This window comes from Macrosteles quadrilineatus, unplaced genomic scaffold (assembly GCF_028750875.1).
Source record: "Macrosteles quadrilineatus isolate MER2022 unplaced genomic scaffold, UCM_ALF_1.0 Scaffold_5__1_contigs__length_97177068, whole genome shotgun sequence".
Lineage (NCBI taxonomy): Eukaryota > Metazoa > Arthropoda > Insecta > Hemiptera > Cicadellidae > Macrosteles > Macrosteles quadrilineatus.
In genome coordinates, this window is record NW_026542598.1 from 18,304,790 (window position 1) to 18,322,271 (window position 17,482).

The 17,482-nt window shown below is 37.5% G+C and overlaps 1 protein-coding gene across 2 annotated transcripts in view; it reads left to right on the forward strand.

Annotated features, from left to right (window-relative positions):
* The window catches only part of LOC128993785 (sodium-coupled neutral amino acid transporter 9 homolog), a 29,706-nt gene extending 14,681 nt beyond the window's left edge, over positions 1-15,025 (forward strand). For both annotated transcript variants that reach the window (XM_054417777.1, XM_054417778.1), the window contains exons 4-11: positions 3,741-3,898; positions 4,624-4,785; positions 5,267-5,311; positions 5,726-5,896; positions 9,645-9,856; positions 10,145-10,249; positions 10,812-11,050; positions 14,307-15,025. In XM_054417777.1, the coding sequence (XP_054273752.1) occupies positions 3,741-3,898; positions 4,624-4,785; positions 5,267-5,311; positions 5,726-5,896; positions 9,645-9,856; positions 10,145-10,249; positions 10,812-11,050; positions 14,307-14,481 (1,267 nt within the window). In that variant the 3' untranslated portion in view covers positions 14,482-15,025. The remainder of the gene's footprint in view (positions 1-3,740; positions 3,899-4,623; positions 4,786-5,266; positions 5,312-5,725; positions 5,897-9,644; positions 9,857-10,144; positions 10,250-10,811; positions 11,051-14,306) is intronic.
* The last annotated feature ends 2,457 nt before the right edge of the window (positions 15,026-17,482 follow it).

Consider the following 17,482-nt stretch of genomic DNA (forward strand, 5'->3'; position numbering starts at 1 on the left):
TTATTGTAATAAGCAAACAGAAATTAATGGCAAAATTACCTGTAAAGGCGCCTGCGGCCGCCGAGGCACAGTCGGCAAATGGTTGGTACAAGGATTTCCCGCCAGGGCGGGGAAATGCGACACCATGTCGTCCTGAAAACATTCTATCTACATATTACTTTTTTGAGCTATTTCACTAGTTGGAAGTGTTTCTGAACCAATAACCTTCAGCCAAGAAACTCACTTGAACTCCGTGGCACTTTGTTAAAACTTATCACATGTATATTTGTAATCAACCGTAGTTTATGAAACGGCTAGTATGATTGCGGTGGCAAGGTCAATGCCTCCTGTTGCTATGGCGACGACAAGCGCAAGCGGGAAGCGATTCATCTGGCTGTGGCTGTAACGTCAACATCCCGATATAGCGGGCCGCGCATACTCCCTGTCTGTGTACTTCCTGATATCGTACTCCATCCATACCCTCTCTCACTCTCTACCAAACCCAAACCCAGACGGTTTTATTTGGGGTTGATGCTCCCACTACAAGACTCCCTGTCCGATAATAGGAACGTTGACATCGCCTAGCCTTTTCCCAATCATAACAGCACATCGATTATGGATATTTTTGACGTTGTGAACGGGTATGAATTGGTTTCCAATTAGATAATAGTTTGATTCAGAATGGTTAGAGTTATGAAAAATAATGAGCCAATTACCCACCAAATTAATTTTACTTTATTGAAGGACGAATGAAGGACATTTTGGATTAAATAAGTAAAACAATATCTGACAATTAACATGACTTTTTCAATTTTTTTAATTATTCTTTTATGGAACACATTAATCATGCCTCCCTACTCAAACACAATACTGTTGCCTTCAAAGCCCCAACATTTTGAGATACTATTCCGTGTTACACAATATTTTATACATTTTTCCCATATAGGGAATTAGCTAGCCATTACCGTGGGTCTCATGGTAAGACCTAGACCCGGCTGACCCGGGATCGATTTACTTTTTTGTTTTGAGGTCCCCAGAGCCCTAAAACACTCGTTAAAATTCATATATATATATATTTGTGCGTCCGTTAGCGCGATAACTCTAGCAAAAAAGATCAGATTTTGATTGAATTTGGTACAAAAGTGTGAACCTACATTTATTCAAACGCGTTTGCAAACCAGCATGTAAAAATTGGTTTTCCCCATTTTTGACCCTTAAAACACAAAATTTCACAATTTCTTTCCAAACCATTTTGTAGAGCTTAGAAAAGGAATAATTTTGTATATTGAAGCGTTGTTGCATGCCTAACCATTACGGAGATAATTGAAAAATTCTAAATTTAAAATTCCCATGTTATTCTTATGGAGTATAATAAAACTTTTGCAGTTTGCTTGTTTATGGATACAGTATATTTTAATCAAGTTTGGCAATTTTGTTTATTTCATGCTAAACTGTCAACATTTTAAAAGAAAATAAAAACACCTCAATACCTTCCCTGTAGCAGCAAACCCAATGAATCATAAAATTAATGTTATTTAAATAGGAAATAAATTTGTCAATTTCAAGGGAATATTCTAGCAGAAATAATTCAGCCAGGTCAATGGAAATTCACTTATTTTGCAGGTTCTGCAGTGGGGGCAGGGCCGGATCTACAAAATATGGGCCCCCTGCAAAAATCCTCCAAGGGCCCTTAGAGCTGGCATCAATAGCAGGGAGGCCTTATTTGCGGGAGGGGGGGGGATGTTTAAAATGTATGTAGCTGAAACTGAATTTTAACGCTATTTTAAAGATAAAATATTGATCCTGTTTGTAAAAAAACATTTTCGTTAAAATGCGGAATTTTGTAAAATTATGTACTAAAAAAAAAACAGCAAACTTCGAATAAAGCTTTTTTATTCTTATGTCAATAGGATTTCTTAGCCTTTCAAATAGGTTTACAAATTATAAAATACATATTGTACAAAAAAAGTAAAAGGTTTTACATAAACAATTTCAAGAATAAATAATAATGTATAATAATAAACAAACGACTCAATTTAAACTTAGTTTCTTTTTACACTACTCGTATATTTTCAAGATAGGTAGGCCTACATACAAATCATGGTTCCAGAGGGTGGGGCAGAGGGGCCAAAGCCCCGGGGCCCTGCCCGGGCTCTGAAGGGGGCCCAGCCTGGTCAAATGTGAATTGTGAAATATTTTCTGTACATCTGCTAAAATCAAAGATTTTAGCATGGTTTTTCAGTTCACATATTAATTTTTGAGTGGAATAAAGTTGCAACTAGGAGCAAGAGAATTAATCAAACTATTATGCGTTTTAGATATATTGTTAAATGTTTAACAAAACGGCACGGAGGCGGCTAGACACTAAATCGGGAAAATAGGGGGCCGGAGATCACTCAGCTCAGAGGCCCGTGACGGCTCTCTCTGGCCCTGAGGTCGTTAGATAACGCTACAGAGGTTATTATAAGTCCCGCCTGTACTACAGACTTATTGCTCAGCTCAACTGATAGTTGACTAAGTTGACACTACGTCCACGTCGATCGGACTGTAGTGGATCTGTGAAGCGTGCACTGCAGCTGACGAGCTGACTGGACTGAGCTGAGCATACAGACTGGACTGACTGAAAGTGACAGTAAACCACAGATTAAACTGTCTACGCTACGGCGAGGTCCCGAGTTGTTGACGAGTAAAATCAGTAGGTCTAAATTTACTCAATAATTGTAACTTTAGCTTTGATATTGACAATATTTGTCTGTCAAAACTAAACTTACCGTCCTATTCAATTATGTTTATATGCATTAAAATAATTTTAAATTACAGAGCTCTTTGGGCCCCCTAAGGGCTTGGGCCCCCCTGCATTGCGGGGTTTCGCGGTTCCTAGATCCGGCCCTGAGTGGGGGTATTTATCATTTAACTGCTCTGAATATGGCGCTCTGTAATGAGCTTGAAACACTAATAAATAGGTTAGATACCTTATTTTCACGTCACCAATCCTAGTAGTTTTTTTTTCAGGATGACTTTAGTTTCAAGTCTTACAGTCCTGTTGTCAAATCGTATGTTTTCATTAATTGTTGTTAAAACACAAGTCGTCCCAGTTCCACACATAATACACAGAGTTTTACAAGGCCGGCCTAAACAAACTACTTCGTGCGGACTGGTACACTGACTGATAAAAGTTCAGTGGTACACCTGTTCCTAATGTGTTGGTATGTTCAGATTTGTACTATGGAACTCCATGGTGAGGACCTCACTGTTGACTACTTCCTGGGGGCTAGAGCGAGCTGGGTTTGCCATGGGGTTAGTGCTGGTGATGGGGATGGGTTTGCACATGTTCATAATGTGTTGTTATGTCCAGATTCGTACTATGGAACACCATGGTGGGGACCTCCCTGTTGACCATGCCCTGAGGGCTAGAGAGAGCAGGGTTTGCCATGGGGATATTGCTGGTGATGGTTTTGCACCTGTTCATAATGTGTTGGTATGTCCAGATTCGTACTATGGAACACCATGGTTGGGACCTCCCTGTTAACCATGCCCTGGAGGCTAGAGAGAGCTGGGTTTGCCATGGGAATATTGCTGGTGATGGTTTTGCACCTGTTCATAATGTGTTGGTATGTCCAGATTCGTACTATGGAACACCATGGTGGGGACCTCACTGTTAACCATGCCCTGGGGGCTAGAGAGAGCAGGGTTTGCCATGGGGTTAGTGCTTGGGGATGGGGATGGTTTTGCACCTGTTCATAATGTGTTGGTATGTCCAGATTTGTACTATGGAACACGATGGTGGGGACCTCCCTGTTGACCATGCCCTGGGGGCTAGAGAGAGCAGGGTTTGCCATGGGAATATTGCTGGTGATGGGGATGGCAACATTGTGCTGCTACACAGCACACTGCGTGGTGTCCACACAGGCTGCTTACGGTAAGATAGTCTACAGATATTATTTGTAGTTGTTAATGTTTTGTACAACCTTTAACTAATGATAAAAGAGGACATCTCATTCCCTTAACACACTCACCACCAGGTCACACAAGAGAAGAGTCCTCATACAGAGGAGTGTAAAGGCTGGAAGGCCAAACCACGTTAATGCTCAAGTTAGTTTTAGAATGAAAATCAATGTACGTCTTTAGCAATGAGTCTAAATAACAAAATCTAGCTGTGAATACTAAGCTACTAAGAGAAGTAAAACAAGCGTACAGCAGGTCTTTTAGTGCTCCCTATGCATGGCCACAAAACTTATTGCACTATCTCAAAAGTCAAAAGTTTGATTTGATTTAACCACATTCTTAGGCAATCATATAACAGAACCCAAAACGATAAAGCAAGAACCTAACGAGAACACACTGGATGAAAAATGATTGATTCATTCTTGAAAATATTGATGTTTGTTTAAAGACTAAGAAAATATTTATCTTTATGTTTGCCCGTGTTTTAGCAATACACTCAACTTTTTCTGACAGAAAATACAGCTATAGTAGAACCTTGCTCCATCACCTATGGAACTGGGAGCATGGTCGGAACAGCAAAAAGGTAAAATTATCAGAGGAACGCGTTTATTGACGTACTGTACTAATCAAAAGGACTTTTTTTATGCACAGACTTTGATTTACCTGTTTTCAATCTTAACATGTTTCATCATATTGCAGGGCCGCCAGGAGGAGAGATATCCGAGCTGACTCGCCATCTGTTGGGTCGTAAGGCTGAAATTCTTTCCAAGATATTCTCCTACATTGTGTTGGCTGGAGCTCTCATAGTCTACTGGATCCTAATGACTAACTTCCTCTACTTCATCGTTGACTTCATTTACAGTATGTTGAGAACTGTCATAAATAATATTACTCTATGGACTGTAGTATGTTTGTTGTATAGTTTCTTGAAGGCCCTCAGACTTCGTTTAAGTTAACCTTTAAAGATAATTAAGTAAACATGCACAAGTTACTTCATCTTCAACTATAACAAAAATAACTCTCCTTCACAATGTTGAGAAAAAGCGGCTTGAGTGAAAGGTTCATTCGACCAACTGCAAATGACAGCTCAAGGATTATTTAACTTACAGGGAATTTCCTCAAGCAATAACTATTGTACTGGAAAAATTAATGAATAGTAGTAGATTGTGTTTAAAGCCAGAAATGATGTTTAAGTTTACTTGTACGGTAGATGAACATTTAAATCTCATTTGTCCTGAAATACCGTACTGTTTAACTCAATGTTCAGTACCTATATTCTGTATTCTAATAAAAAATTTAAAATAAAACCTTTGACATCTAATTTTGTGATTTTTTATTCCAGCTGAAATTAGTGGAGGTTTTGACCAATCTACCATCAACGGCACAGGTACGTTAGAAAATTTAACACAGTAGTTGATATGGTAATAATAGCATACCATTCACTGTACAGAATCTTTTCTGCTCATTGTTTTCCAGCATGACTGTGAGACTATTTTAACATTTTAAAATACAAAAAATATATCTTCTGTCAAGATTTTCAAAGAAAACCCTACATACCTAACCATCCGGAACTATTTGGTAGTAAAGCTCTTTCTTTGTAAGGATTTTATTTAATTTTAATCATTATTTATTCTTTGAGTACCGGTAGCCTACTTCTAAAGGTTGTGGAATGAACAATTTAAACATTGGACATGGGAGAATTTTTGAACAAGAAGGGTAAACTAACTTGAATATTAAGATTCAAATATTTAGTTATAATTTTGTTTAGAGTTTGAGCGCCTTTAACCTTTACTGTTTTCAGTGAGATGCTTCCCTGAGGCCGTTGCTACTAACGTTACTATAAGCAGCGAGCAAACAACATTCCAGAAGTGGTGGAGCCTCAACTTATCAGTACCAATATACCTTGCGTTGCTGGTCGGTCCACTGCTGAGCTTCAAATCCGTCACGTTCTTCACAAAGTTCAACTCATTAGGTGAGTTGGTTAGTTGTAACAACGGTTTGTATACAATTATAGCAAGCTCTAGGCTCCAGTGGCAAGAGGTCGACATATTGGATGATACAGGCTTAACACGTTGACTGCTGAAAACAACGCACAGGCGCTCCCCAGTGGCGGGCGAAGCCCCGCCACGCAACCGAATCAGCCAACGCAATTGGCATTCAAATATTTCAGTCTGACGAATCACAAAAGAGCAGTGGTGACTGTGCTGCGTTACCCCGAGAGTGGATGTAGTTCACTGAAACACCCAAAGGTAGCAGCACTGCACGGATCCGTATCCAGTGTCTTTGTAATGTGGGTTGAAGAGAAAAAATCCCCGAAACCGGGACAAAAGCATTGCCAGATAGGATTTTAAGGGAAATTTTAGTACCAACCTACACCAAAGTAAAGCTCGCATTCTAAGCTGGCAGGCTGGCAACGATTATAAGGTCTCCCTCTGAGGCTAAGCTCACACTGACTTAATATATTTCTGTTGGTCTGGTGCCGACTTTTGTCGGCGCGCGCCACATTGAAGTGCTAGCGACGCAGTCAATGTGTTAAGATTGTTTCTAACAAACTAGTATGACTTAGTATAGTAAGCCTCTCAGATCTAGGGCACCATGGTCACCCATATATTTCATATACTGTATATGAATAGACAAATCCTATGGCACTTGTTAAACTTGAGCTCTTCCTGTGGCTGTACTTCTTTCTTAAAGTTGTACTTATTCTCTAATTGGAGCTGGTGAAGCACATCAGAAATGTCGGGAATCCGTTGCTCACCAAGTAACTAAGTAAGCTCAAACCAAACTCCAAGCACACCATTGAGGAAGCCTGTTTCCTATGTACCACTAGGGTAAGCAAGGAATCTAAAAAAAATGTTCAGTAATAATTTACAAGCTAGTTAATTAATGGCCAAAGTATGTGTTTGTTTACCTATTAGTAACTAGCGGAATACCCGTGCTACGGAAACTTTCAAATTGGTTGAAATTTTTGATAAATTATCTATCGCCACTGAGCTATCTCCTTCATAGTATATTTTCGGATTATATGTCGTTGCTGATAGATTTTTCACCATCCATTGAATCTTTAGCGAATGTCTTTCAGGATGTTTGTTCATACTTTTTGCTTGCGTTCTTTACCTGCTTTTTCCTTTGTTTGTCTGTGCATCTACTACGCCGTTTACAAATGAAAATTTAAAAACGTACGTTTTCATGTCCCTGGCCTTTTACTTCGTAGATACTGGATTTGTAGTTTATTATTATGTGTTTTAATATTTTTTTGGGACGGGGGCAACATGTTACACACATTTATTTGGTTTTAAATAGGTTATAGGTATTTTTTTCGTATTTTTAAAGTCTCGAAATTCACGACCATGACGTGTCCCTAGGGTACATTTTCCAACTTTCACGCTGTTTTTAAACTAATTATTCATGCCGAAATATGTAAAGCCGTATTTTGATGTCATCAATGGTTATTAAACTTACAAAAAAGGAGCATATTATAATTTTATTGTCATTACAAACTGACTACCATGACAAAATAAGTCTGTCCCTCGATTCGGCGTCACGACCATTTTGGAAAAATTTTCAACTTTGGAGCACGACAGTGCCAAGCCTGGCGTCGATGGAGTCAGTTGGTTTTAGATACTAGTTCGGGGTGTACGTCAGGATTGTAGTGCCGGTCATTTCGAGTTGAAAGGAGGAATTACAAGATTAATAAAGGAAAGATTGTGTTTTTTGTAATTTTGGTGTGTCCATGACCGTACGTAGTCATTCGATGAAGTAGACATGGTGTTAATTTTTGTTTATAAGATATTTCAATTGCTAGATTAACCTCGAAGTCCACTTTGTATCCTCGAACATGAGGTGCAGGGCTACCGCCAGAACAGAGCCAAATAACACGTAATTTCACGACCAAAGTTTCACGACCATCGCGGGTTTTTTCACGACCAATCCAGCCTTATGGATTAAAGTGTGTTTGGTCGTGACAATAACTTTAATATAATTGTAAATTGAACAGTTTAGTTCAATTGAAACACATATTTTTATTATAACTAACAGGATAATTGAAGGATTGTTTAGAAAGATTTAGATTATTCCAGAAAATTCACGACCGTACCGCTTGTCCCTGACCATCACATTTATGATTTCTATCATAAAAATTTCAAAAATTAAAATATCGTCATATTTCAATGTTTTGTACACAAAAGAAGCACACTTCTATACAAACATAACAATTTTTTGGGTCTCAGGTAAGTTTTTTCAAATTTATACAAACTTTAAAAGATTTTATTGGCTTTTTTTCAATTTTTTGAGTCTTTTTATTTTTTTCTAGAAAGACCAAATATACCAAAAGCTCATGTACTGTCACTGTCGCTGTTACTTGTATTGTCATAAAAGTAAATTAGTTTATAGCAAAACATAGTTATAAAAATAATATTAACTATTTTTAATATTCATTTAAACGTCCGTTATGGTCGTGACAGGATTTTGTGTTTTTCCACTAAAGATGCTCTTTTAAAAAGAAACTACCAAAGATATTGCGTTACCATGGAAATTTTATGAAACTTAAAATGTTAATAAAATAAAAAAAAATAATAAAAGTTTCGAAAAAAGAGGAAAAAAATTTGCAAAGTGCTTTTTCTGAAAACGTACGTTTTTAAATTTTCACTCTTACGCCTTGGACTGACAATTGGGAGAAACAGGCTCTTTAGTGGCTCTAAAACGACAAAGTGCCTGCCTGACAGGGTTTGTGTGAATCTGAGCCTTTTCACGTGATTATGTTCATCACCAAACTTGACCTATAATTCATCATTCCGATAAACCTCGAAAACAAATGTGAATAGTTGTGAAGCTGCAACCAGCTTACACAACCGACCAAGGTTTAATGGCTTAGAAATTTCATAGAAGTATTCCCTAGAATTAAGGTAATTGTTCCCCCCACTGTCGTGGGATAAGATTGAGAAGTAGTCCCAGTTCCTCACAACATGTTCAACAATTGATCGCGCACAATTAGTGTATGTAACGTGAATTATGAACGAGGGTGAATTAAACAAACATGCACCATCTCCTCTGATGTGAATGATATTGTGTGGAACGAACTAGCCATAAAGATTTAAAACCTCAGTGTCCATACAATGAAACGGTTTAAACAACTACAAAAATATTAACAAAACTATATCATAAGTTCTTAAAAATTAAAATGCAATAAAAAACTAAGACCAATTCTACTTACTTCAACACTCACACATATTAGAAGTTGATAAAACTACTGACACACAACTATGATGTTTATATGGTCCGAAATAACCTTAGTAAACTTAGCCTAATTTAAACAACTGATGATTAAATAAATTGCAGACAAATGTAAACAAAAACCCAAAACAAATTATTCTTCCTAAATTGACTCCATGCTAACTTTGACCTTCTGTGGGGTGGGGCCTATTGGGAATTCGGTAAAATCGCTTCTTATTGTCTGCCTACGCTATGAGAGGAATATGTATGCAAAATCTCATGCTTCTAGGTGCTATGGTTTGACCTGTGGGTTGGTCGGAATTTCACATTTATATAGAGAGATCTGTATTATGTAGGAAGTGTTGTTTATCTGAAAAAACAGCTGACCATCTGCTTTCCGACTAAAAGTGTGGGACTGACTGAGCTTTATTTTGAATTAAAGAATATTCAAACATTAGAATCAACAGATCCCACCAACAGATGACTTTACAAGCCATGTCTGTCTGCAGGAACACTGTCCCTCATGTATCTCATGGTGTTTGTGATGGTGAAGGCCTTTAACTCCGGATGGAACCTCAATCTGTCAGACCCCTCAAGTCCGAACTACGCCAAACTTTTCAAGACCTCCTTCTTTGCCACATCAGGGATGCTGGCCATGTCATATTTTTTGCAAAATATCGTCATAACCATAATGAGAAGTAATAGGAACCAGAAAAACAATGTGAGTAGTTTTAGTTTTATATTCTAGTAGTAAAAGTTTATTATTATAGAATTTTAGTTTATATTTAGACATTTTAAATATGTACAAATGTCTACAGGTAATTATGAGGGTGGGACCGAGTTAGCGGTGACTGTTTAAACAAATTATAATTTAAAGTACAGTTCTAGAATATGTCATCATTAGGCACTTTTCAGATCTTTAAACTTGCTTTTCTGTACTACTGAGAGGGTTAGATCATATGAAAACTATAGTTTTAAATATATATTGTACAGGACTTTTATGTTACAGACCAGAGATCTAGCGATAGCGTACAGTCTTGGTATGGGGACATACCTCGTCATTGGAATATTGTTTTACGCTTCATTCCCTCTTCGTAAATCATGCATTGCAGATGTAAGTAATCTACAAAAAATTAGATCAGATTTCTACTTTTATAAATTTAAAATGATTATGACATGACAAAAATATAATTCATTTTAAAAAACTAACTATTTCTTGTGTATATATTACATCCATTGTAAACAGTAACTATTTCACAGTCAAGTGACATATTCTATCTTTTTTTTTTAAGGGAAGTATGACACAATTGCATTTCTTCTAGTTCATACATAGTTAAATTGAATTGACCAACAAACATAGGCCTAGTGTTGTGATGTCAATTACTGATTTATGTAGAATAGACCATAAACAATGCAAACTGCCAGAACATTTTATTATAGTAACAAGATCGATGGGATGGGGTGAACCGAATCTGAATAAGTTAGAAGCCTAATTACCATTAGTTTTTCTTCCTCTTGAGAAAATACAGTACAACCGCCATAATTTAGTTTTGACTGTTGTAGATGTTATATACTGTAGGCTCATTCAAATATATTATTCTTAATAAAAAATTGTCTTCAGCTTATCCATTTACATAGGATGTCAACTTCAATATCCTAAAGTCAATTTATTACAGAACCTGCTAAACAACTTCGCCAGCTGGGACGTCGGCACTTTGGTCGCTCGTGTGTTCCTGTTCTTTCAGCTGGTCACTGTGTATCCTCTAATCAGCTTCATGTTGCGCTACCAAGTCATGACTGCATTCTTCGCCAAGCCCTTCCCCAGCAGACTGCATGTCATAGCGTTCAACGCAGTCGTTGTCATTGTTTGTGTTCTTTTTGCGGTGTTTCTACCAAAGATCGGAACTATCATCAGGTAAAATCAGTATTCTTGCAGATTACACATACTTTTTATGCTAAATATTTTTAATGGAATACCATTTATGTTTGGAGTTTTCCGTCATCAGCCTCTATAATTATTAAGATATGATTCTGTTAGGTACATTGACTTGCATGGTTTCAACTAGCACTGTTCAGAAATATCTAGTACATAATATAACAAACATAAATAAATTTGAATATCTCTGTAAGGACACTGATGCTAAGTAAGTTCACTGTGTTCTAAAGAAGGTTAGTCCTAACTAATTCTGCAGTTGATTCACATGACATACAAAGTAGTTGAACCTTGAAAAGGACCATCTGTAGGAAAAGGATATATGTTATGAAATCCAACTGCAGTAGAACCCCGCAAATCTGTTACCTACTGGACCATACAGAGAGAAGGTCGGAATATCCGAGTAGCATATTAAATGGCCAAATAAATTGCTTAACTGACATTCATTGATCGTGGAAGACAATAATAATTTTCTCATAACCGTGGGAGACGTTCAATATTTAGCCACGATAGCAGAGGATGACGATGAATGTTTCCGTGATCGTGGAAAACATTGATGATGTTTCCATGATCACAGGTGATAAACGAGATTTTTTCAGGGTGTCTAGTTTATTTCCATTATAAAATTCAAGACTAATTCCAGACTTTTCAAGACTAATTCCAAATTTTTCAAGACTAGTTTTTCAACAATTAGTGGGTGTTAATACCAAAATGTATAGATTCTCAATTCTTGATACCGATACCAATTTTTATAGCTTAACCAAATTTTCTAAATAATACTACACCAACCCCTGTCTTTGTCATAAAGAAGTATTATGATAATGTGGTGTTTTCAAGTAAAGAAATAATGCAGCAATAAAAAATTCTAACTAGCAAATTTGGTTTTTTTTATCATGAAATCTTCCGCGTACCGTACGTTTAGACATCATCATTGACTGCAGCGGTTACAGAAACGTGATCGTCGTCTCCCGCGGTCACGGAAACATCATCGTCATCTCCCGCGGTCACGACAACGTCATCGTCATCTCCCACGGTCACGGAAACGTCATCGACATCGTCATCTCCCACGGTCACGGAAACGTCATCGACATCTCCCGCGGTCACGGAAACGTCATCGTCATCTCCCGCGGTCACGGAAACGTAATAGTCGTCGTCCGCGATCGCGACAAAATCATGAACAATTCCCGCGGCCAAGCAGATATCATCGTCGTCTCCCGAGGTCACGGAAACGTCATCGTCGTCTCCCGCGGTCACGGAAACGTCATCGTCGTCTCCCGAGGTCACGGAAACGTCATCGTCGTCTCCCGCGGTCACGGAAACGTCATCGTCGTCTCCCGCGGTCACGGAAACGTCATCGTCATCTCCCACGGTCACGGAAACGTCATCGACATCGTCATCTCCCACGGTCACGGAAACGTCATCGTCATCTCCCGCGGTCACGGAAACGTCATCGTCGTCGTCCACTATCGCGGCAAAATCGTGAACATTTTAATATCTAACATTGTCAGATACCCACAACATTGTTTCTTTATTATTTAATTGGTGTTATACCTTACAGGCCGTGTAGACATCATCATCGGCTTTCGCGGTTACGTAAACGCAAGACGACGATCGCGGAAAAATCATGAAAATTCCCGACTTTGAAATCAAATTTAAGACTAAATCCCGACTTTTCAAGACCATTTTGAAATTCAATACTAATTCCCGACTTTCCCGATTTTCCCGACTACTAGACACCCTGTTTTTTGCTGTGACTGCGAGGGACGGTAATCATCTTCATTCATTCATTGCAAATAGTCACGATATTACCATGATAACATTGTCACGATTATGGCACGGTTAGGAGTGGGACTGGCCGAGGTCAGGGATTAGCGGAGTTCTACTGTACTTCAAGAAGAAAACCTCCATTTGGTAGGCTGTTTATAATATAGGTTTATGGGACTAATACCTGGAGATAGGTACAGTAGTTCCCTCTTGTTCGGTCATCTCTGGGCTAAACTTTAATAAGTTTGACTCAACAGAAGATATTAATTGAAACGTATCACCACTAGACATTACGTGTGCATTGGTACTTTTAGCGTGGAGGCCTAAAGTAGTTCAACCTTCAAACAGTGCTAGAAGAGCCAGTTTTTAAATGGTTGTTAGCAAGGATATAGATGAATATAACATGATTGTTAGTGCATGAAAATTAAACGTTATTTGTTTGTTAACTGTCTGAGCAAGGTAAATTTTTTTCAATTTGTAAAATTTTTAAATCTTTATCTATATTTTGTATTACAGTTTTAAACAAATACAATGGAAAAGTGATCTGTGATGTATAAAACAGTTTACTATGGATTGGTTTGTCTATTAATAGAACCAGACATCCCATTCCCAATGAAAGTTATACCAAAGAAATTCTCATCTCATTGTAAATTTTGAAGCTCGTTTTTTGTGTCTAGTTCATCTACGGTGAGACTGATCACTAGTGTCGACGACATTTTGTTTATATTATTTTAGGGTTAATTTCATGATTTGTACTTTACTGTTTGGTTATATAACTATGAGTTAATGATTATGATTAGATCGTTTTATTTGGTTAAACAAGGTTATAAATGACTGAAATAACAATAAGCAAATTTTTACCAAAACACAACCTCTAAAGTGCATTGTACAGAACTAACAAAAAAAATGGCTTCAGCTGTTCTACAAGGATGAGAAATCTACCAAGGGAGTATGTTTATTCATGGTTGTAAACAGTTTTAGAATCAAAAGGAACACAGTTTATGAAACACTAACAGAGTGCTGAAGTAAATTGCTGATTTCTGTCAAATCCACCCAGGGCCGTCCCTAGGGTTGGCGGCGCCCAGAGCAAACATGGTCGTGGCGCCCCCTCCCCCCCCAGCAGTAATAGTCAGTCGCATTCGCATATTTTAGTACTATGCTATTACAAATAGTTGCTGCGCGGCGCCCCCTCAGCCACTGAGCCTGGGGCAGCTTGCCCCCCCCTTCGGGCGGCCCTGAATACACCCACATTCATACCAGTGGTATAACTATCCCACGCCTAACCATAGCAAACTGATAGTCAATTAACAGAACTAAAGTAACACAGTAAATCTACAAGTGAATTGATTGGAAAAAATCTGAAGGAATTTGATTGGTTTAAGGTAAACCCAAACTTATACCTTCGTCTGACTCATGGCTTGTACTGGCTTCATGATGTTGAAATACTGAAAAACTCACTGATGTAACATTGCAGATTCACAGGAGCACTAAGTGGGTTCTTCCATGTTTTTACGTTGCCGTGCCTGTTGCGGCTGGCTGGACAGAAGCAGGCTGGCAAACTATCTTGTTTCTCCCTCTTCCTGAACCTCGCCATCCCACTGGCGGGAGGCATCAACCTTATCGCTCAGTTCTTTGTATCTGACAGCTGAAAATTGTGCGTTTTCTTGCTTGTATTATATTAAAATTGTATATAAGTTACATATGTACGGTTGAGGTACATTGACAAAAAAGCGAGTTAAATTTTGTCACTAAATATGTGTCAGTTTAGAATGTTGAAGCTAATGTAACATAAAAGTTAACTGTGACTACTTATATGTAAAGTGGAATTTAAAATAAAACTTTGTATGATTTATTAGACAAATAGAACTTTTTAGAGTATGCCCGTTAAAAGGCAAGAATTAGAATAGCTGAAAAATATTTACTAATTTGTATTAAAGTAATATAAAGTTTTGATAATGTAATCGTTATTGATGAAATCATGTGCAAATATTTTAACTGAACTTTTATGAACATAACCTAGATAGTAAAACTTTGAGCAAAACCTCCCATTGACAAGGAGGCAGCCTTACTTGTTAAATGGTGGTGAAATCATGACATAAATGTGTTATTTCATTTTCAAGAGCAGTTAGCCTCCGGATTACGTTTGAATATTTATAATGGTTTAAATACCTGCATTCAGTAATCCAAAATGTTGCTTGTAACAACTATAGTTTCAATTCACAGGGAATCATCTTCGGGGCGTACAAGGCGTCGTTATTCATCTCCGTATATGAAGGTCGTCATTTAATAAATAAGTACATAGAACACAAAACACACAATGAAAACGCACATTGATTGACGGACATTTAACATTAAAAACTCTGTGAGGTGGAGAGAAGGAACGAATGCCAGTGGCAAGGAATGGCAGTGATAAGGAGACAATACTGACGTCATCCATGTTGACCGCTAACCACCAGTTCGAGCTACAACTTCCACCCAGTCGCGTCACCTGTCTCGTGTCTCCGAGTACTCGGTATTTTTAATGTTAAATGTCCGTCAATCAATGTGCGTTTTTGTTGTGTGTTTCGTGTTCTATGTACTTATTTATCAAATGACGACCTTCATATACGGAGATGAATAACGACGCCTTGTACGCCTCGAAGATGATTCCCTGTGAATTGAAACTATAGTTTCCACAAGCAACATTTTGGATTACTGAATGCAGGTATTTAAACCATTATAAACATTCAAACGTACTGTACCTGGTACTGTACCAGATGGTAAATTTGGGATCAAGCTGGTCTAAAGGTAGAGCGCAGGATTTCAGTCCCTGGTTCAAATCACGCCCTGTCACCAATGGATTTTATCTAAGTGTTAATGCCACAACCTCTAGGTCTAGCCTGAAGTAATGTAAAACACAATTCCGGGCCCGTGCCTAGCGTCTTAGGAAAAAAAAGAAGAGCGCAGGTGTTTATTTATAGTCAATGGTTCTATTTCTCAACTTAACAACTTTTATTCACAATCAAAAGAAATGTTAAGAGAAAAATTTAGGTGATATATGTACCAATTAAAACAATGTTCAGCCAAATTCATGTATTTTTGCACTAAATTAGAAAAATAATTCCCTAGTCAAATATTTTTTCCACTTATCAGTAAAGGAAAGGTAACTTATATATTTATAAATGAATTAGTTAACTGTGATATACTGTAGTGTAAAATGTACAAAACTATTGAGAAATTGAAAGTCAGACTTTCAATAGCTTATTAGTTTAAGGATGTGTGATAGATTTATATAAATTAATTTAACTGTTGTATTAAGTAGAAAAGTAGATTTTAAGATAAGTTCCAAATACAATTTGACAGTAATATCAAGATTCACTGTTTTATTTATCCAATATAAGTCACGCTTTTAACTACAAGGCTTTTGGTTTAAAATTGTTTGTTAGAGCAGTAGACCTTTAGGTTTGGTTTTATCATTGACCGAGTGGTATAAGGCATCTCCCCCTCAGAACAGATATTCGATATTTTCCCATGATCATGGAAGATGGTGATGAAGTTTTCATGGCCGCGGGAGATGATTATGATGTCCAAACAACCGCGAGAGATGGTCAGGATTTGGCCGCGATCACAGCTGTTTGATGTAGGCCTAAGCGATTCGGACGATTGGAGTTCAATTGTATGTCCATAACTGTGCAATATTGGAATTTTCAACCCCTTTACATGCACATTTTTGCCAAGGCTTGAATTTGATCTCAAGTAAAAAAAAATGTTGTATCAACAAATTTGAAAAATAACTTGTGATATTTGCCAAATAAATCAAATTTTCATAGAAATAACTAATAATTGTGCACTGTCATAACTACGACGGCCCTGAAGGGACATTCCAGTTTCTTTTTGTCTTTCATTCACTTCGACATTATTCTCGAAGTACTTCGACTTTATTCTCGAAGTACTTCGACTTTATTCTCGAAGTACTTCGACTTTAATCTCGAAGTACTTCGACTTTAATCTCGAAGTACTTCGACTTTAATCTCGAAGTACTTCGACTTTATTCTCGAATGTGCTTATTATAGTTTGTTATCATTTTACGGCAACCACAACCCAACTAACTGTTGATGTAGGGGTGTTTCTGATGTAGACATATTTTTGATAAGAATTGGCAGATAGAAAGGGGTTTGAGCTTTAGAACACATAATGGAATATGACATTAATGAACTGATTGAACAATATTTTAGTTTAGGCCTTCAACAGCCTGAAATACTTGCAATTTTTTTATTGAAGCATAACATTTGCATAAGTGAGCGGACATTTAAAAGGATTAGGTCTGAGTGCGACAGAGACAGAGACGAGAGACAGCAGACAGAGAAAGAATCAGAAACAGAATAGAATGAATACGTATTCGTATTGAAGTTGAGTTGAAGTAAAACTAGACTAGATAGAAATGCCGAAGTACTTTGAGAAAAAAGTCGAACTACTTCGAGAAAAAAGTCGAAGTAAAATGAAAGACAAAAAGAAACTGAGTGTCCCTTCGGGGCCGTCGTACAAAACTCCATAAATTGGGAATTAATCTCCAACGGTGCTAAGGAAATATTAAATACAGTCTAAGCTATAAAACTTTTATTCATAACAACTACATTGATATTTCTACTATATACAATTTGTCGACAGGAA